Below are 21,497 nucleotides of genomic sequence, written 5' to 3'. Positions count from 1 at the left end.
TCCAATTGGCATTTCTTTATATATAGTTAGTTTTCGAAACGATTATTTCCTAAATTGCTAAACTTCAGCGAAAATTAGAAAAAAATATCTATTTCTAACAAATTTATTTTAGGCAAATCGGCAAATTGCCGGTTTCCCGGAAAACTGAAAAACGACAATTGCCGAAAATTTGAAAATTGCCGATTTGGCGGTAAGTTTAATTTTCGGAAAAATTGCCGGAAATTTCAAATTCCGGCAAAATGACGATTTGCCGGAAATTGTTATTTTCGGAAAAATTTCCGTTCTGCCGGAAACTTTCAATTCAGGCAAATCGCCGATTTGCCGGAAATTTTAAATTCCGGCAAAATGACGATTTGCCGGAAATTGTCATTTTCGGAAAAATTTCCGTTCTGCCGGAAACTTTCAATTCCGGCAAAGTGCTAATTTGCCGGAAATTTTAAATTCCGGCAAAATTACGATTTGCCGGAAATTGTCATTTTCGGAAAAATTTCCGTTCTGCCGGAAACTTTCAATTCAGGCAAATCGCCGATTTGCCGGAAATTTTCAGAAAGATTTTTAATAAGACGGTTAACACTTGAAACTGTGCCTTTTTGAAAATTCGGCAAATTGCCGGTTTGCCCAAAATTCGAAAAACGGCTATTTGCCGTATTTGCCGGAAAAATCGTTCGCCGCCCACTCCCGGTATGAACTATATTAATTTAGTATATAAATAAAAAATTGCAAAACATTTTCAATGTAATTTTTCAAATTTTCAGAGAAAAGAGCAATTTTTAGAAAAAAAATCACGAAAAATAGCGATTTTTGGCAAATTTTGTTTAAATGAGAATTTAATTCGAATTTAAGTGGGAAAAAACTAAAAATTTACAAAAATCTGATGAAAACTGTTTTTTTTTGTTGGTAATTTTAAATTTTAAAGCAAAAAACGGTGCAATTAGCTTGAAAACTGGGATTTTTCGATAAAACTTTAAAAAAAATAGTGTAGTTTGTAGTCTGGCAGACCAAAGGTCTTCCCCATTGGTCTGCCAGACTACAAACTACACAGAGTCGGAAAAAAGTTGGAAAAAAGGTAAAAAAGGTATTAAATTGCGCTAGAAACGCCGGAAAAAAACAAAAAAAAAACAGGAAAATTCAAAAATTCACAGAAAAACCTTCATTTAAGAGCAATTTTCAAACGGGAAAAAAAGTGAGAAAAAAGGAAAAATCGATAGAAAAATAATTAAAATTCATAACAGAAATCAAATAAAAACCAAAAAAAATCCATTCAAGTAGGAACTTTAATCTTCTGCGTTGCCAGCTGTAATATCTCTTCAGTTGTACGTCTCCAATTAATCGGATCCTTCGATACAGATTGCCATAGATCACCGTAACGAGGCTCCGATGTCACACATTTTTTGAATACCGACTTGCGGTCCTCCTGTTTAAATTTAAATTTTTTATTGGAAAATTTAGGCGGGAAATTCAAATTTTCGAGTGAAAAAGCTAGAAAAATCGGAAAAATACCCCAAAAATAGTGCTGAAATGTGTGCATTTTTGGTCGAAACTAGGCGAAAATTGAGAGAAATTCAATTTTTCGAGTGAAAAAGCTAGAAAAATTTCATGAATTTCTGCAATTTTTTGAAAACATTTTGAAAAAATCTGAATTTTTCTATAAAAATAGCGGGAAAATCTGATTTTCTAGAAAAAAAATTTTTTTTTGGAATATATATTTTTTTTTTGAAAAAAAAAAATTACTCGAAAATTTTTGTAGTTTGTAGTCTGAGACTGACTACAAACTACAAAAATCATTACTAGTTTTGGCAAAAAAGGTGTAGTTTGTGCAAGTGTTTTTTTTCAAAAAAAAAAGGGTCTGCTAGTGATTTTTGTAGTTTGTAGTGTGGCAGACCAACGCATCCTATTTTCGGTCTGCTAGACTACAAACTACGCAAAAAAAAAAACCGTATGGTCTGCTAGTGATTTGTGTAGTTTGTAGTCTCTGGCAGACCCAAAGCTTTTGGTATTGGTCTGCTGGACTACAAACTACAAAAATAATTAGCAGACCATACAGTTTGTTTCAACGAATTCTCTAGTTTTGAGACCAAATTTTGTAGTTTGTAGCCTGGCAGACCCATTTTTGCAAAATATTTGCTAGCGCTGCTTGATTTGAATTGAAAATTCCAAATTTCGAATATTCTCAAATAAATTCTAATAAGAAATTTCAGGAAAATTGCTCACCTCTTTTCCGTGAATCTGCTCGAAAGCCAAAAAATTGGCGAATGCGTCTCCATTATCCGGATCCAGATTAACAGCTCTAACAAACCATTCACGTGCCTTTTTGATCTGAAAGAATTGAATTTGTGTGAATTATATATATATATATATATATATACAATTTCTAATGTGGAAAATTTTTTTAAAGCCTTCTGTTCAAATTTCTAGAAAATAACTGCAATTTGCCAAAAGTATTCGGCAAATTTCCGTTTTTCCGGCAACTTCGGCAAATCGACATTGCTTGCCGATTTGTCGGAAAAATCCCTTATCCATATCTTTAAAAAATTCATAACTAAACAAACACTTTAAAATTCAAAAATGTATGCATATATATATATATATATATTTATTTATATATATATATATACATACCGTGAATGTTATGAAAAAAAATGTTTCCAATCAAATTTTTAACGAAGATCTATAAATTAAGCAGGAAATTCATTAAAAACTATTGAAAAATTGAGAAATACGTCGATTTTTTTTACAGTTATAATAATCGCTCAAAACCCAAAACAAAGTTTCTGCAATCAATTTTTTTCTCTGAATTCACAAGAAAGATCCATACCTTTCTCTCACTCCAGAAAAGCCTTGCAGCCGCAATAAGTACGTGTGGATTGTGTTCACACTTTTTCAATGCATCAATCGATTTAGCACGTCGGCCGTGTGGTCCTTCCATCCAAATTGCTTCAGCCCATAGCTTTCCTGCAATTATTTGTCTTTGTGTGTATTTGTGTACTTTTCATAGGATGGAATAGGTGTGTTGTATATATATAAATATATATGTATATATATATATATATATACCAGCCGTGGACCGCACCTCCGGCGCGGCCCCCGACTTCTGGGGCTGAATACTAATTTTTCTGAAACTACCGTAACCCTACAGTATTCCTACCGTACCACTATTGTACCACTACAATACCCCGACTATATCCCTACACTAACCCCAACTCACTATCCCCACAGAAGCCAAAACTTCACAGACTACAAAGACTACATAGACTTCAAACTATGGACACACAGAATAAGCGCTTTATATATAGTAAATGATATATATATATATATACCGTATATTCTCTATTAGTAAGGCGCCTCTGTTAGTTTTGCCCCCTCTAATAGTTTTGCACCCCTTCATTTGTTCCCTATTTTTAGGAATTCAAAATTTGCTTTTTAAAATCGTTCTACAACAAATCAGGAAAATTCTTACAGACTTGGTATAACAAGTCAAAATTGGCAAAATTAGAGTACAACTCGGACAGTTTTTGCGTATCAGCCTCAAAATCGTCCATTTTGGTTCACAAGGTGTTACTGAAATTGATGATATTTGCCATAACTTAATGGGAAACATGAGAAAAAAACTGTTTGAAAATTAGTTTTGCACGCCTCACTAATAGAGGATATACGGTATATATATATGAGAAAGGGTAGAAATGTTTCAAAAAACATTAAAATTCTTTTTTTTTTTCATCAAGTTTTTCGTGTAATTTTAGGACCACAAATCATATTTGTTCTGAATTTGACAAAAATCTCATTAAAAATTTCAGTTTATATATAGATTTTTTCGCACAAAAATTCTTAAAATGGCCATTTCTTGTGCCCAAATTAAAATTTTCATAGTTTCTGATATCCCTTTCGCCCAATTTTTAATATTTTCAACAAAATTAAAGAGTTTTCAAACATTTTTTTGCGCGATTTTCCAAAGTTTTAAGGAAAATGTAAATTTGTAGTCGTCATAAAAGTGAAATTTCACAAAACTTGCCAATTTTTTTACCAAACTTTCAGCAAATTTTAGCGCTTTCCGATGAATTTCGCAATTTCCAACACACATGTAGCTCTTTTTTTTTCAAAATTCAAGAAAAAAACATATATTTTAGCGCATTTTTCAAGATTTTTCATTATTTTAAGCAAATTTTCGCGATTTTTAGCACAAAATATGTCAGAAAACTCAAATTTTTGATATACGTACTTTTGACCAGTTGTTTCCAGATTTTCGCATTTTTCACCACAAGTTTTCACAAAAAATGCGAGTTTAAACTATTTTTTGACTATTTTCATCAATATTCACATAATTTGCGTCAATTTTCAGCGAATTTCTGTCATTTTTTGAAAGGGAAAATCGCAAATTTTAACGATTTTTGTGTGTAAAAATCTATGAAAGCCACAATTTTTCTGGATTTTCCCCGCGCGAAAAATCAAATTTCAATACTTTTCGCCGCTGGAATATGACTGCATTTCTTCGAATTTTCTACAATTTAATATTTTTTTTTTCAAATTTTTCAAAATATGAAACCAATTTCACACGATTTTTAAACAATATTTGCCTAAAACCTTACAGCAAACTTAATTTTCAAAAATTTTGGCTCATTTCTTTGGACCATTTTTCCAGATTTTTGCATTTTCACTGCAACTTTTTCCTCACGAGGGACGAGGAAAAGTGGTTTCTAGGCCATGGCCGAGGGGCCGACAAGTTTCAGCGGCCATTTATCTTGCTTTGTTTTCCGCCTGTTTTCTTTTGTTATTCACAGCTTTTTCCCGTTTTTTCTTATTAAAACTGATAAATAAATATTTTTTGCAGATGCTAAAACAATTTCCAAGTGAAAAAATTATGTATTCAGTCGGCAAGCAGCGGTGAAAGTGGGCATTGTAATATGATGGATTACGGGAATACAAAACCTAAACTTTTTCTGAAACATGATACATATGCTGCTTAGATGCTGAAACTACCTGATTTTCATAACGAGACCGCTAAAAAAGTTTCGAGATTTTTAAAATTCAACATTTTGTGCGAAAATCTCGACCTTTTCACCAAAAAAGTTGAATTTTGAAAACCTCAAAACTTTTTCAGCGGTCTCGTTATGAAAATCAGGTAGTCTCAGCATCTAAGCATCATATGTATCATGTTTCAGAAAAAGTTTAGGTTTTGTATTCCCGTAATCCATCATATTGCATTGACCACTTTCACCGCTGCTTGCCCACTGAATACATGATTTTTTTACTTGGAAATTGTTTTAGCATCTGCAAAAAGTATTTATTTAACAATTTTAATAAGAAAAAACGAAAAAAATCGATGAAAAACGAAAGAAAACAGGCGGAAAACAAAGCAAGATAAATGGCCGCTGAAACTTGTCAGCCCCTCGGCCATGGCCTAGAAACCACTTTTACTCGTCCCTCGTGAGGAAAAAGTTGCAGTGATTTTTGAGCCCAAAACTTCACGGAAAATGTGCAAATTTCATCAAATTTCCACAGGAGATTCCCACAGCCGAAGAACTAACCACTTCCTTCACACTCTTGAAGTGCTCGACTCATTCGTTCTTTTGCCATTTCAGGACATCCGACACGCTGCTCAAAACGGACACTTTCCAACCATAAATCATCATTTTTCGGATTACGAAGCCTCGCTTTTTCCAAATCAACACGTGCTTTTACAATTTGACCGGCTTTTTCTTCGAGGCGTACGAGGAGAATCCAAAGTGGAATGACGCCAGGGCATTTACGAATCTAAAAGTGAATATATATTCGACTACAAACTACAACGTTTTCGTAGTTTGTAGCCTGGCAGACCAATGTCAAGCATTTTCGGTCTGCCAGACTACAAACTACTAAAATAATTAGCAGACCATACAGTTTCTTTCAACGTAGGTTTAAGACCAAATTTTGTAGTTTGTAGTCTAGCAGACCAAAGTATCCAATTTTCGGTCTGCAAGACTACAAACTACTAAAAAAAACATCGAAAAATCGGATTTTTAGCTTAAAAATGTCAAAGTTTCATAGTTTTCGGTTTAAAATGGGTCTAAAACTTTTTTATGTTTCGTAGTTTGTAGTAGCCTGGCAGACCAATGTCAAGCATTTTGGGTCTGCCAGACTACAAACTACACTAATTTTAAAAAATAGGGATTTTTTTCGGAAAACTCATATATGGGCTACAAACTACAAAACCGAAATTTTCATGATTTTCAATATATTTTTTTTGTGTAGTTTGTAGCCTGGCAGACCAACGCATCCTATTTTCGGTCTGCTAGACTACAAACTACGCAAAAAAAACCCGTACGGTCTGCTAGTGATTTGTGTAGTTTGTAGTCTGGCAGACCCAAAGCTTTTGGTATTGGTCTGCCAATTTATTGAAAACATTTTGAAAAAATCGGAATTTTTAAATAAAAATAGCGGGAAAATTTGATTTTCTACATTTTTTGTGAAAACTTGCAAAAATTACTTTCATAAGGGAAATAGTGATATTTTTCAAAAAAAATTACTCGAAAATATGTGTAGTTCGTAGTCTGAGACTGACTGCAAACTACAAAAATCATTAACAGTATATTAGTTTTGACAAAAAAGGTGTAGTTCGTAGTCTGATAGCCTTTAAACTCAAAAATTTCAAGTGGTTTTTTTTCAAAAAAAAAAAAAAAAAAAAGGGTCTGCTAGTGATTTGTGTGGTTTGTAGTCTGGCAGACCCAAAGCTTTTGGTATTGGTCTGCTAGACTACAAACTACAAAAATAATTAGCAGACCATACAGTTTTTTCAACGTTTTCTCTAGTTTTGAGACCAAATTTTGTAGTTTGTAGCCTGGCAGACCAAAATTTTGAGTCTGCTACACTACAAACTACACTCAAGATTTTTTTGGTTAAAAATTCGTTTTTCAGCGAAAAAAAACTACCTTTTTCACATCGAAAATTCTGAAAAATACAGGTTTCACTGATTTTTCTTTTTTTTTTTGGAATATCCAAATTTTCAGACCAATTTTTAAATTAAAGCATAGATTTTGATGTTTTTTTTTTGGAAAATTCAAAGTCGGGCTACAAACTACATAAATTGTCCGCAAATTTACAAAAACCTTTTTAATTGTGTAGTTTGTAGTCTAGCAGACCATTTTTATATCAATTTTCCTCGATTTTCATTGAAATTTATCAAATTTTCCGCCAAAAAACGAACTCCTTGAGTATAAGCAAGACGGGCTCCGTGAACATCGTTCATTTGCTCCAAAACTTGTCCCAAAACGAGATAAATCTTGTGGAAATCATCATATTTCTGAATACACTCTTCACAAAGACGTTTCGCCTCTTCAACGTTGCCAAGACACCATTCGAAATGCGCATTTTTCATCCAAACTCTGCAAAAAGTGTGCAATTTTGAAAGAGGGGCCTTTGAAATATGTCGATACATAAAAAAATTTAAAAAAAAAAACTAATTTAGCGTCAGATGATATTACTTTGAATTAGAAAAACATAGATCTAAAATTGCATTCAGTGCATTTTCCATCACTAAAGTATTCTCTAATTAGGGACCCGCCGTGAAACTTCTTCAAATGTTGATTTTTGCAAACTTTTGATGATTTTTAGAGTGTCTGGTGGCGTTTTGGAAAAAAATTTCTGAAAAAACTTAAGCTTTATATGTTAAATTTTCCAAACACTCTAAAAATCATCAAAAATTTGCAAAAAATCAACACTTGAAGAAATTTCACGGGTCCCTAATTAGAGAAAACTTTAAAGTGATGGAAAATTCACCGAGAATGCAATTTCAGATCATTTTCGCCAGTAATTCCAAATTCTAGTAACTGATTACAAGATAGCTTTAAAAATATTTAATGTCGATTTTTAGTGCATATATCATCATTGATTTATATCAATTTGCATTCGAAATATGAAACATTTATAAAATCTGATATTGTTTGTAATAACGTTTTTAATGAGCATGTGTTTGTTTTATGATACACCATTAAATTGAAAGAGGGGTTCTCCATCACTTTGTATTGTAATCAAGGGTGTCAATTCCCGTTTCCCGTTTGTCCCGTTGTCTCGTTTTAAAAATTTTCACGGGAACGGGAATTCCCGTTGTCCCGTTTTTGTAATTTTTACGGGACATTGACACCCTTGATTGTAATAGAACATCTAAACTGAATGAACGTACCTAATATATTTTTATATTATTTAATTCTAATTTCATTTTCAGTTGATCACTATAATGAATAATATGAATGATATATGAATACTCAAATGATTATGATTTACATGCATATTTTTTTACACTATCACTATATCACATTATATAAATCATCATCATTACTTATATATAAAAGAATAAAATGGATGCCCATAGTTTGTAGTCTATGTAGTCTTTGTAGTTCTGTGTGACGTCACATTCAACAACACTAAGAATTGCGGGCGTGGCAAACATATTTTGCCGGGAAATTCAAAAAACCTTCACGAAATTCCAATAAAATCTAGAGCCTCCAGGGGAAAATTTGTTAATATTATGAATTGAATGATCTAGAACCTTCTGAATAATTCGAGATAGGTAGGTAAATAAATAAATAAATAAAATGTATTAATAACATCCCAAAATCAAAAATTTTGTTGTTGAATTCCGGTTTTAAATACCTTTTTTGCGGCTTTTTCACCCAATTTTAACAGTTTTCATTCAAATTTTCTCTCTTCCTACCTAGCCGACGGCGCTTTGGCTCTAGCTTTTCCAAATAATCCACGTGCCGTATCAAATTGATCAGTTTCAATTTCAATCTTCGTAGCGGCAAGCCAAATCTTTTCCGATTGATGTCCATGTTTTTCGAATGCACTCATTAATGTATCACGTGCTTCGCCGACTCGTTTATTAACGAAACGAAGTTTTGCAAGCATAAGCCAATAATCTTCAACTTCTGGAACTGTTTCACACGCTTTTAGAAGGATCGCCTCGTGTTCGTCACTGCAAAAAATTGGAAAAAATAGGAGAAATGAGCATTTTGTGTGGTTGAATTTAATTTTGCAAAAAAAAACTCAAATTTTCAATATATATTTTTTCGCCTTTTTTTCAAAATTTCGGAAATTTTGGCTTTTTTCGACACAAAATTTCGGGATATTTGTGAATATTCTATAAAATTGTGGTGCTTTTTTTGTGTTTAAACTTTTTTTTTTATTTTGGGTCGAAAATGCCAATATTCCACCAGAACTCAGGAAAATCGGTTCAAAAAATCAAAATTTCTCGAAAAAAAATCAAATGTTGCTCGAAATTTTAGGAAAAATGAGCATTTTGTGTTGTTAAATTTAATTTTCGAAAAATTTCCAGTTTTTCCCTTAAAAATCGAAAAATCATTGGTAAAATGTTAATTTTTCGCGCGCGAAATTTCAAAAAAAATTCGGTAGAAAGTGGTAGTAATCCCCAGAATTCAAGAAAATCGAAAAAATCAAATTTTGCTATATAATCTCCCTCGAAAATTATGTGAAATTCGTCTAATTTCGAGTTTTTCAGTTCAAAATTGGCAAAAATGAGCATTTAGTGCTGTTAAAATCGATTTTCAAAAGTTTTTTGGTTTTTTCGTTAAAAATCGAAAAATCACTGATAAAGTTTCAATTTTTCGCGAAATTTCTAGAAAATTTCAGGCCGAAAAATGCAAATATTCCCCCAGAAATTTTTCGACACAAAATTTTGGACAATTATGAAAAAATCGTCATTTTCTCGAAAAAAAAGCAAAAATTGCGAATTCTATAAAATTATAGTGCTTTTTTTGTGTTTAAACATTTTTTTTTAATTTTGGGTCGAAAAATGCCAATATTCCACCAGAACTCAGGAAAATCGGTTCAAAAAATCACAATTACTCGAAAAAAAATCAAATGTTTCTCGAAATTTTAGGAAAAATGAGCATTTTGTGTTGTAGAAATCATTTTTTGAAAAAATTTCTCGTTTTTTCGTCAAAATTAAAATTTTCAATAATTTTAACAAAATTATTGGTAAAATTTCAATTTTTCGTGAAATGTCTTTAAAATTTTGGGAAAAAATGCCAAAATTTCTCGAAATTCGTTTAATTTTTTCAAGAAAATATTGGGATTTCTCAACACAACTTTTTTTTGGGAAATTTCAGAAAAAAATCGACATTTTCTCAAAATTTTTAGGAAAAATGAGCATTGAAATCGATTTTAACAAAATTAACAATTAAATCAAAATTTCAAAAAATTGTGGTCGAAAAATGCGAAAAATGATAATTTTCCATAAAATTCATGTGAAATTCGTGGAATTTAGAGTTTTTTACTTCAAAATTGTGAAAGATCGATTTTTGAAAAAAGTAATGATTTTTTTCGCGAAAAAATCAATTTTTGTAGCGAAAAATGTCATAAATCCAATTTTTTGGCTATTTTTTTTTGTCAACATTGTCAAAAAAACTCACAGTGAACCGTGTTCCCGTTCAAAATGAATAGCAGCATCCCAAATACTACGTTTTCGTGAAAATTCCTTGAGAGCAATAGCGTATACCGTACGTACACACGTGAATGCCTCCTCTTTTTCGAAATTTTCAGCGTCGGCGAGCCATGTGGTACGTTTATCCTCATCTTCGACACCCAATCCAATCACGTTTCGAATGATAGCCTACAAAAATTGGGGAAAATGATGAGCAGCCGCCATATTTCGGGAACTGAGTGAGTGAGTGAGCGGGAGCAGCCGACACGTCACGGGTGACGCTCTCAAGATTGGCAGCGGACACTCTACAGGTCGTCAGATTGACTTGACGAAAAAAAGCAGAAGACAACTTAAGGGTTCTCAAAACTAGACAAAGCAACCGACAATTAACGGGTATTAGAAAAGGCGTCCTATCACATTTTTCGCTTAAGCAGCCAACACCTTACGGGTTCCTAAAAAAGAGAAAGCAACCTACAACTCTCGGGTTTCTTAGAAATAGAGGAGATCGAAACTTAAGGAAGCAACCGACACTTCACGGGACATCAAACATCTGCAGCAAGTACAAGTCTGTCTAATCGAGCAGCCGACATCTTGCGAGTCGAAATAAAAATGTAGCAGCAGACATCAAAGGACAGTCGACACCGCACGGGCTTTCAAAACTAGAGTGCAGATAAAATGCAAGCCTGATAGGGCATCCGACACTTAAACAGCCGTAAGTAAGCCTTATAGTTCCACGTAGGGAAGCGCCCGACGCCTTGCAAGTGCCGAGTAAAAACGCAGCAGCCGACAAATAACGGAACCCTAAAAAGACGCTGTTCAAGTCTTTTTAATAGAGTAGCCGACATCTCACATTAAAAAAAAAGCAAGTAATTCAGCAACGGACACTCTACAGGTCATCAGATTGACATTCTCGAGGATCGCTAAAGAAATAGCATCCGAGAACTCACGGGTTCTCAAAACAGGAGGCATCCGCAAAAAGGTGAAATTTATAAAATTCTCTATTCAAGCAGCCGACACCCTACGGGTTCCTAAATATATTAGAGACCAGTCTACATTTAAGGTTCCGACAACTGAAAGGCTTTCAAGACTATAGGAAACATCCGACACTTCACGGTTCCTTAGAAAGGCGCAAATAATAAGGAACTAGGACTAGAGCAGCCGACATCTCACGGGTCCTAATGAAAGGTGAAATTTGTAAGATTATCTAGCAGCCGACACTTCACGTGTGAGTAGGCCACAGTAAACACCATCGCACAGTTCCAAGGAGCAAGTAGGAAGCGGCCGACACCTAACGGGTTATTAGAAATACACAATTTCCAAGTCCCTAATAGAGCAGCCGACATCTCCCAGGCCTAACTCCAGCTAACATCATCGTTCTGAATTCAGAATTCTTCGGCAAAGCAGCCGACATCTCAAGGGGCCCCCAAAGCGGTTCACCTAGTCGTGCAGCCGAAGAAGCAGCCGACACTTAACGGATCCTTGGAAATGTGGAATTTATACGGATTCTCTATTAAAGCAGCAGACACCTATAAGTCGTTCTGAGAACCACTGCAAATACTGAAGAGAGCAGCCGACACTATACGTGTGTAGATAAACCACCAGCTAACATCGTACTGAATTCTGAACTCTCCAACAAAGCAGCAGACACTTAACGGGTCCTTAGAAAGGTGTGATTTATAAGATTCTCTATTGGAGTAGCCGACACTTTGCGGGCCGTGAGCAGGCCACAACAAACACCATCTCATTGATCCACGTAGGGGAGCAGCCGACAACATACGGGATCTCAGGAAGAGAGCAGCCGACATCTAGCGAGTGACAAGAAACGAAGCAGCCGACACCATACGGGTTCTCAAAACTAGAGGAAGCAGGAACCGCTGCAAACACTTAGGCAAGCAGCCGACACTATACGGGATCACAGAAAGAGAGCAGCCGACACTATACGGGTTAACCGGGTATACGGGTATACGGATAAACCGCCAGCTAACATCGTTCTGAATTCAGAATTCTTCGGCAAAGCAGCCACGACATCTCACGGGGCCCCCCAAAGCGGTTCATCTAGTCTCGTGCAGCCGACACCTCACAGGCCTTACCTACCTGACAAGTAATGGGACATTTTGCCATTTCCGCATCGACGGCATCCTTCAACCACTGATCCCTATTAATTTCCACTTGATTGACCTTCAACGAGCTCATCGCCTTCGCAACAATCTTATCAACCATATCCTTTTGTCCACGTGTCTCCTCGAGACGGGCGGCCGACAGCCAAATATGACGGTCTGTCGGAATGTGCTCACGAGCCTTATTAAGCACTTTTCGAGCATTCTCATAAGTCTCGAGACGTGCCAGAGCCAACCACATCTCGGTAGACGAGCTACAACATTCGACCGCCCGGGTGAGCAAAATTCGAGCATCTTCTGGATCTTCAAGCTCGACGGCCGCCTTCCAAAGCTTCACTGACGATGGGATTTGTTCGAGAGCCTTTCGGAGCACTTTTTTCTTGTCTTTCAGATCCTGCTCGAGATCCGACGCCTTACACCATAGACGGACACTGTGGGGACACGAACGGACTGCGTTTGCGACGATTGAACGGCCAAGCTCTGGTGGATGAAGGCGGATTGCGTGGAGCCTGAAAATATTGATTTTTATAGGGATTTTGGGGAAAAATAATTTTTTTTTTATTTTCGGAGAAATTGCCGATTTGCCGGAAATTTTTTACATCCGGCGAATTGCCGGTTTGCCGGAGTTTTCGTTTTCGGAAAAATTGCCGGTTTGCCGGAGTTTTCGTTTTCGGAAAAATTGCCGGTTTGCCGGAGTTTTCGTTTTCGGAAAAATTGCCGGTTTGCCGGAAATTGTTTAATTCCAGCAAATTGCCGGTTTGCCAGATATCAATTTGCCGGAAGTTTTAGAGATTATCAAAACGATGGAAACACTTGAAACTGGCAATTGACGTTTTTCCGGCAAATTCGGCAAGTTGCCGGTTTGCCGGAAATTTTTCAATTTGAAAAAAAAACTCTAGTCACAGCACTAAAATCGCCGAAACGCGTTTTTTTTTGAATTGCATTCTACAGGTTTCATAAAAATTTGGAAAAAGATTTTTTTTCCGGCAAATCGGCAATTTAACAAAAATGGAAATTTCCGGCAAATTTGTCGATTTGGCGAAAGTTTTTGATTCCGACAATTTGCCGGAGTTCAACATTTCCGGCAAATTCGGCAAACCGGCAATTTGCCGGAATTGAAAATTTTGGCAAATCGGAAATTTGCCGGAATTGAAAATGTCCGGCAAATACTGCAAACCGGCAATTTACCGGAATTGAAAAACGGCAAATCGGCATGTAGCTGGAATTGAATATTTCCGGCAAACCGGCAAATCGACAATTGGCCAGAATTGGAAATTTCCGGCAAAATTGGAATTTTACCGAAATCTAAAATTTCCGGCAAATTCGGCAAATCGACAATTGGCCAGAATTGGTAATTTTGGCAAATTGGCAATTTGCCGGAATCGAAAATTTCCGGCCAATTCGGTAAACCGGCATTTTGTCGAGTTTTAAAATTTCCGCCAAACCGGTAATTTGCCGGAATTGAAATTTTCTGGAAATGGGCAATTTTCTTTTGCCGGAATTGAAAATTTTCGGCAAAAACTACACATTTCCTATTTTCCACTAAAAACACAATTTTCTAGGCTTAAAATTGGTCGATTTCCACGATTTTTGGCTCAAAAAGTGCCAATTTTCACAATTTTTCCCCTTACCACAACTCCTCCGAATTCTTAATCTTCTCACATCCCTCCATAATGAAATTCCGTGCAGTCTGAAGCTTTCCAGCTTGTTCCTCAAGAACCGCCGACGCAACCCACGCCGGTGGATGCCGGGGATTCGTTTCTCTCACAGATTTCAGCAACATTCGAGCTTTCTTAATATCTTGAAGATCTCCACCCATTTGTGGAATAATACTTTGCATATCAGTCAAATAACCTTTCGGATCAACTACAGTCTGTCCTGTAACCGAATCGGAGACCTGTGTCAACTGCATATCCATAATTTTGTTACGGGCTTGACCGATTTTAACGAGATCCAAGTCGGTTGAGGTGCCTGATGATGGAATGTCTGACTTCCAGCCCGGTGTCATTATTCCACCTGAAAATGGGGAAAATATGAAAAATTCCTCCTAAATTATGAATTTTTTTGAGTATTTTAAGCTAAAAACTTAAAGGTGGAGTACCGAAATCTGAGACTTTTGCTTTTTTAGACCCAAATTGTGGTCCAAAACTACCGAATTTCGTAATGAGACATTCTGAAAATTTCTCAAAAAAAAGTTATGGCGGTTCAAAGTTCGGGAATAAGAAAAACGGCAAAAATCCGTTAACAATGCGTATTTTCAGTCTGAAAAATAGCCGAAAAAGCTTTAAAATTTCACTAGAGAAATCCTAGGCCACCAGGATCAATCGAATTTTTATTCTGTTGTGTATTATATTTTTAATAAGTATTTTATACAATTCCTCTATCTCAATTTCCTTAAACTTTTTGAGAAAGAAAAACAAATTAAACTTCCAATAAATTACATTTAAATCAATATTTCGTTAAACGAATATGACCTAGAAATCGTGTGTGGTGGCCTAGGTTTTATATGCGCGCGAAATTCAAATTCAGCCACTTTCGTCGATTTCAACGGCTAAAGTCTCAATGTTAACGGATTTTTTCCGTTTTTCTTGTGCAATAATTGGAAGTTTCAGCACCAATACTATTGAGACTTTAGCCGTTGAAATCGACGAAAGTGGCTGAATTTGAATTTCGCGCGCATATAAAACCTAGGCCACCACAAAACCTAGGCCGGCCATATTCGTTTAACGAAATATTGATTTAAATGTAATTATTTGGAAGTTTAATTTGTTTTTCTTTCTCAAAAAGTTTAAGTAATTTGAGATAAAGGAATTGTATAAAATACTTATTAAAAATATAATACACAACAGAATAAAAATTCGATTGATCCTGGTGGCCTAGGATTTCTCTAGTGAAATTTTAAAGCTTTTTCGGCTATTTTTCAGACTGAAAATACGCATTGTTAACGGATTTTTGCCGTTTTTCTTATGCAATAGTTTGAAGCTTGAATAAAAATACTACATTTTAAAACAATTTCCCCATTGACGATACTCCTTTTTTAAATCAACGAATAAACGCATAATCAAAGACCACACTATTTATCAAAAAGTGATAATTAAATAAAAATTAGGTACCAGGCATTGTGACACCGAGAAGTTGGAAAAAATTTTGATTTTAGCTGAAAATGGGCCTTATTTTGCCAAACTTTGAACCGCCATAACTTTTTTTTTTGAGAAATTTTCAGAATGTCTCACACAATTTGGGTCCAAAAAAGCAAAGTCTCAGATTTTGGTACTCCACCTTTAAAGGTGGTGTAGTCGAATTATTTATTGCTTTATTAGACTCAAAATTGTCTGAAAACACCGAGTTTTATAATGAAACTTCTTGAAAATTACTCAAAAAAAAAAAGAAGTTATGACGGCTCAAAAAATGATCTAAAATTAGTAGTAAAGTAAATTTGAAATTTGACCGACTTGTCAAGCGGCTGGAAACAATTTTTTTTTTTGAAATCACCTTCAAATTTTAAGTATTCTTGTCAATTATCTTACATTTTCAACTTCATTTAGGAATTTTAAAGTCGATGAACGACGAGATTTGGTAAAAGAAGTTTAATACCTAAATCGAGTTGAAAATTTTAAAAACTTTCCAAAAACTGACCAAAAATTAGAATATCTTCTGAACCAGGAGGCGGTTTTTTGCATATAAATACACGGGAAAATGCTATTTTTAAAGGAGAATTTTTGAGGTTTTTTTTGCTTTTTCTCCCATTTTTCAGCCAATTCCTTACTTTTTTTCCTTACTTCCTTACTAAGATTTTTACAAGGAAAATTGAGTTTTTATTTAGATTTCTCAATTTTCAAGGGGTATTCTGCGGGAATTATTGATTTTTCTATTCAAATTTTTGGCCAAAAATTCAATTTCCTGTGGAATTAGATCATTGAAATATATCAATTTTTAACCTAAAAATTGGTTACTTTCCCCAATTTTCGGCAATTTCTACTACAAATTTCGGGAAAATTTTTCAGTTCCATTGAAAATTTTCAAATTCCGTGTCTGATTCCGTGTCGTGTCTTGGTCAATTTTTGGCCTAAAAATCGGTTTTTTTCACAATTTTCAGCAATTTCTCTGCTCAATTTCAGAAATATTTCCAGCCGTACTTTTTGCTCCAGCAGCAGCTGCTCCACCACCACCACCCAACGTAGACATGAATCCACTGGCAAAAGGCGTTGTGAGACCATTTCCCGAATCAATTGAATGGCTCATTTGTCCATAATTCATGTTCATCGCAATAATTGAATCAGGAACGGGAGTGAATTTCTCGGCACGGGCGTTACGTTTTGCCTTGTTACGCATATCACCGACTTCTGGAATCGCTTGCCATTCATCTTCGGTTACCTGAAAAAGGGAATTTTGGTGGAATTCGTGAATCTATTAGGTCTCCAAATAAGTTTCGGGTCAAAAATCATAACTTTGTTCGCTGCAAATCGATTTTTATAAAACTTTAGGAATTTATGTTATCAACCATGATCTTTCATTTGACAATAGTCACAAAATTTTTTGACCGTCCGAAGTGCCCTAACTCAGAGCCAATTTTTTCAGACATTTTTCAGATCTTGCTTCTTTTCAGGTTTCAATTGAGCTTTGTGTGCGGATTTTGCTTAGTTTAGTACACAATGTAAGAAAACAAAAAAAGTTTGGGAAAAAATCCGTCTAAAAAATTTATTTTTTGTCGATCTTCAAAAAATCTTCAAAAAAATTTTTGTCGAAAATTCTTGATTTTTTATACAAAAATGATGTAACCATGTGCAAACTATTTTTACACATACAAAACATTTGAGTATGAAATTTGGATCTCGAGAAATACTCCAAAAACTCAAAAATATTTCGAAAAATATATGTTTTCTGCTATTATTTCAGTGTGACGCACTAAATTGAAATGTTTTGTATGTGTAAAAATAGTTTGCACATGGTTACATCATATTTGTATAAAAGATCAAGAATTTTCGACAAAAATTTTTTTGGACGGATTTTTTTCCAAACTTTTTTTGTTTTCTTACATTGTGTACTAAACAAAGCAAAATCCGCACACAAACCTCAATTCAAAGGTTAAAAAAAGCGAGATCTGAAAAATGCCTGAAAAATTTGCCTCCGAGTTAGGGCACTTCGGACGGTCAAAAAATTTTGTGACTATTGTCAAATGAAAGATCATGGTTGATAACATAAATTCCTAAAGTTTTATAAAAATCGATTTGCAGCGAACAAAGTTATGATTTTTGACCCGGAATTTATTTGGAGACCTAATATGAAGTTTTAACAGTTTTTACGAGAAAAAATTTAGTGATTTTGAGTGGAAATTCGTTATTTTTCGAGTTTTTTCCATCAAATTTGAAGCGAAACCCCCATTTTTAGAGGTTTTTGAGCTAAATTTCGATAAAAAAAGCTGAAATTTTCGATGAAAATGCAATTTTTTCACTCAAAAATCGCCTATACCTCAGCCAATTGTCTCTTCAAATCCTGAAATCCTTGTTGAATTTTCGGGCGGTCTTTATGGAAGAGTTCGACGAGCTCCTTGTACTTTTTCTCTCTGAAAAAAAAAGGATATTTGTCGAACAAGTGTGTGTGCAAATATTGTATAAAAGAGACACCAAAAATCAATGAATTTGGTGGTCTGCAGAGACTACAAACTACAAACTTGAAGAAATTATTATTAAATTTTCTTAATCGGATTTTTGTAAAAAATCCAAAAAAAAAACTCGATTTTCGGCGGAAAGCTTCCAATTTTGAAGAAAAAAAAAATTGGGTCTGCTAATGTTTTTGTAGTATTTGTAGTCTAGCAGACCAAATAGTTTTGGCAATGGTCTGCAGAGACTACAAACTACAAAAATAGCTGTTCACAATCGGTTTTTCGCATAAAACGTCAACTTTTAATCATTTTTTGACGGGAAATTATGCAAAAATAGCAATTTTTCGATGAAATAATCAATTTTTGCCGGATTTTTGGCAAAATCACCTGATTTTTTTTACAAAAATGCGAAAAAAAAGATAATTTTCACGCATTTCAAAGAGATTTTCGACAAAAAGTCGTTAAAACGAATAAGCTAACAGCGTATAATTGTAGTTTGTAGTCTTGCAGACCCAAATTGGGAAAATGGGTCTGCCAGACTACGAACTACACATTTCGCCAGAATTTTACGATTTTTAAGCGATTTTCCCAGTTTTTCGTGCAAATAAGCGGATTTTTCTGGAATTTTCTTGAAAAATCGAATTTTCGTTCTAAAACGTGTAGTTTGTAGTCTAGCAGACCAAATAGTTTTGGCGAAGGTCTGCCAGACTACAAACTACACATTTCGCTAGAATTTTACAATTTTTCGAGCAATTTTCCCAGTTTTTCGATTTTTTCGTTTAAAAATCGAAATTTCGTTTTAAATTTTAAAAAATTTGTGGATCTATCGGCTTTAGTGCGAAAATTGGCTCTAAAACATGTAGTTTGTAGTCTAGCAGACCAAATTGGTCTGCTAGACTACAAACTACACTTTTCGCTCGGCGATTTTCTGAAATTCTCCGCATTTTTACTCGATTTCTAATGAAAATTTGAAAAATTTCGAAAAAAAAAGGTGTAGCTTGTAGTCCTGGCCTGCTAAAATTCAAAATTTTGAATGTTTTTTGTAGTATTTGTAGTCGAGCAGACCCATTGGGTATGGCCTGCTGAGAGACTACAAACTACAAAATCTCGCAATTCATGCGATTTTTAACGTATTTTCGCTGAAAAATCTCAAAATTGTCATGTTTTCAGCCCCTAAAAAGAGGTGTTTTTTGTAGTTTTAGGTGGTCTTCCTGTGCACCTCCGTTCCTTATGCCGTTCATCCAATCGATCATCAACCTCATTATAAATACGATCAGCATCCTCATCCTCCTGATCATACGGATCTTTCGAGAACAAACTTCCACTATAACCCGAAAATTCATCATAATTCGCCTCGTTCAGATCTTCTCCATCTCCATCATCATCCCGGGCTCGCTTTGCTGGTGGAGCTGATGACGATGAAGCTCCTTGTGGTGATGGTCCGACTGGTCCGGCTTCTGGTAGTTCAGTGGGATCACGTGCTGGACCAATGTCAGAACGAGTTGTGAAGCCAGTGGCACCTGTGGAATTATAATGATTTTAGAGGTCTGTTATTAGACTACAAACTATAATATATTATTTTAATAACAATATATATATTTATTTAATTTTGCCGAAAATTCGACAAAATATGATTTTTTAACGAAAAGTGGCTGAGATTGAACGATTTATCTGAGAAAACCTGCGATTTTATAGTTTGTAGTCTAGCAGACCAAAAAACTTTGGGCCTGCTAGACTACAAACTACAATATTATTTGAAAATATATGTATATATATCAAATCTTATGTTTTTTGCAAAAAATAACGCTGCAAAAAAGTGATTTTTTGACGAAAATTGCAGGAATGGCGAGATTTTGTAGTTTGTAGTCTAGCAGACCATCGCCACAAAGATTGGGTCTGCCAGACTACAAATACTACAAAAAACCATTAGCAGACCATTTTTCGTTGTTCGCCGAAAATGTGTGTTTTTTGCATTTTTTTAAAAATTCGATGCAGAAAATTTATAATTTCTGTAGTTTGTAATTTGTAGTCTTGCATAGTTCTGGTAGACTACAAACTACAACTGAATATTAATTTTCTGAGCGCTTCTTCTCAGTTTTGAAGGGATTTTTTCCAAAATTTGTGAATTTTTATTGGAAAATTGCAGAAAATCGCCGATAAACAGCAAAATTTAATCGAAATATGTAGTTTGTAGCCTGGCAGACCAGTTTTGGGTCTGCTAGACTACAAACTACACGTTTTAGAACCAATTTTCGCACAAAACCCAAGAAATTCACAAATTTATTGGAAAAAAACCGATTTAGAAAAATTCCATAAAAATTCGCAAATTTTCACAAAAAAAAAATCAAGAAAATCGCTTGAAATTGTAAAATTTTGTCGAAAAGTGTAGTTTGTAGTCTAGCAGACCCAAATCGAGCGTATGGGTCTGCTAGACTACAAACTACATTTTCGACCGAATTTTGGCGGATTTTTTGTTTTTAGCGTATTTTTCAGTGATTTTGTTGAAAATTTTGGATTTTGCCCTGAAACTGTAAAATTCAATAAAAAACGTGAATTTCCCAGTTTTGTATTGAAAAAACTGCAAATTTTGCTAAAAATCGCTTGAAAACGTGTAGTTTGTAGTCTGGCAGACCCAAAAGCTTTGGGTCTGCTGGACTACAAACTACGACCATTATTTGGCAGACCAAATCGATTTTTTCGCTGTTTTTCAGCTATTTTTGGAGTTTTTTCGGATTTTTTTCGAATTTTCACAAAATTTTTTGCGATTTCTCACCTCTACCAACTCCAGGAACATATCCTGTTGGTGCTGGCATTCCCATAAAGAATTTTTTGGTCTTATTGACCAGTGATCCTGGAATTGTCGTCGCCATGGTTCAACCTGAAGGATTATTGATTTTTTAATGGGATCTTTTAATGGTTTTTCGGGAAAGATTGAAGAAAATGTCGGGTTTTTGCATATTTTTCGGCTAAAATGGGAATTTTCTGAACCAAAATTGTTAATTTTCAGCATTTTTACCTCAAATTCCACCATTTTTCGACTAGTTTTCGGCATTTTCTTTGGAATTAGTGAAATACGAGAAGATAATAGTACACCTACGGCCTGGGAGGCAAAAAAGTGGCCCGATAGGTGGACATATGTTTTTTATTACACTAAAAAATGCTTCTAGTGGTTCAAGGTGTAAAATGAGATGGGAATGTTCGGGAAAATGACTTTTAGCTGGTAATTTTGGGGTAAAATTGAATTAAAATCTAGAAAAATGGTAGAAATCTCGAAAATCTGGCGAAAATCAATTTTTTTTTTTAATTATCCAAAAATCCAAGTTTTCCATCAATTTTCTACATTTTCCGATTAATTTCTATGTTAAAA

The 21,497-nt window shown here is 34.7% G+C and overlaps 1 protein-coding gene and 7 non-coding genes across 8 annotated transcripts; 3 read left to right on the top strand and 5 right to left on the bottom strand.

Annotated features, from left to right (window-relative positions):
- Window positions 1–1,133: 1,133 nt before the first annotated feature.
- Window positions 1,134–21,008, bottom strand: prp-6 (Pre-mRNA-processing factor 6). The gene is made up of 13 exons (NM_075124.8): window positions 20,904–21,008; window positions 19,350–19,650; window positions 17,998–18,091; window positions 16,665–16,902; window positions 14,160–14,544; window positions 12,506–13,037; window positions 10,401–10,600; window positions 8,684–8,944; window positions 7,178–7,355; window positions 5,523–5,748; window positions 2,816–2,952; window positions 2,212–2,316; window positions 1,134–1,414 (listed from the first exon to the last, which is right to left on the bottom strand). Exons 1-13 carry the CDS (start codon window positions 20,998–21,000, stop codon window positions 1,262–1,264), a joined length of 2,907 nt encoding a protein of 968 aa, NP_507525.1. The 5' UTR covers window positions 21,001–21,008; the 3' UTR covers window positions 1,134–1,261.
- Y59A8B.29 lies at window positions 3,010–3,059 on the bottom strand. The gene has a single exon (NR_070133.1). It is a non-coding gene; the product is annotated as an Unclassified non-coding RNA Y59A8B.29 (non-coding RNA).
- Y59A8B.33 lies at window positions 3,010–3,059 on the top strand. The gene has a single exon (NR_070134.1). It is a non-coding gene; the product is annotated as an Unclassified non-coding RNA Y59A8B.33 (non-coding RNA).
- Window positions 5,902–5,966, bottom strand: Y59A8B.27. Its single transcript, NR_070131.1, has one exon. It is a non-coding gene; the product is annotated as an Unclassified non-coding RNA Y59A8B.27 (non-coding RNA).
- On the top strand, window positions 5,902–5,966 carry Y59A8B.30. The gene has a single exon (NR_070132.1). It is a non-coding gene; the product is annotated as an Unclassified non-coding RNA Y59A8B.30 (non-coding RNA).
- On the bottom strand, window positions 6,646–6,755 carry mir-5552. Its single transcript, NR_070130.2, has one exon. It is a non-coding gene; the product is annotated as a pre-microRNA mir-5552 (primary transcript).
- On the top strand, window positions 18,787–18,850 carry Y59A8B.28. Its single transcript, NR_070128.1, has one exon. It is a non-coding gene; the product is annotated as an Unclassified non-coding RNA Y59A8B.28 (non-coding RNA).
- Window positions 18,791–18,850, bottom strand: Y59A8B.35. Its single transcript, NR_070129.1, has one exon. It is a non-coding gene; the product is annotated as an Unclassified non-coding RNA Y59A8B.35 (non-coding RNA).
- Window positions 21,009–21,497: the final 489 nt, after the last annotated feature.

This window comes from Caenorhabditis elegans, chromosome V (genome assembly GCF_000002985.6).
Source record: "Caenorhabditis elegans chromosome V".
NCBI classification, from domain to species: Eukaryota; Metazoa; Nematoda; class Chromadorea; order Rhabditida; family Rhabditidae; genus Caenorhabditis; species Caenorhabditis elegans.
The sequence above is the reverse complement of the archived record's forward strand: the minus strand, read 5'-3'. Positions and strand labels throughout refer to the sequence as shown.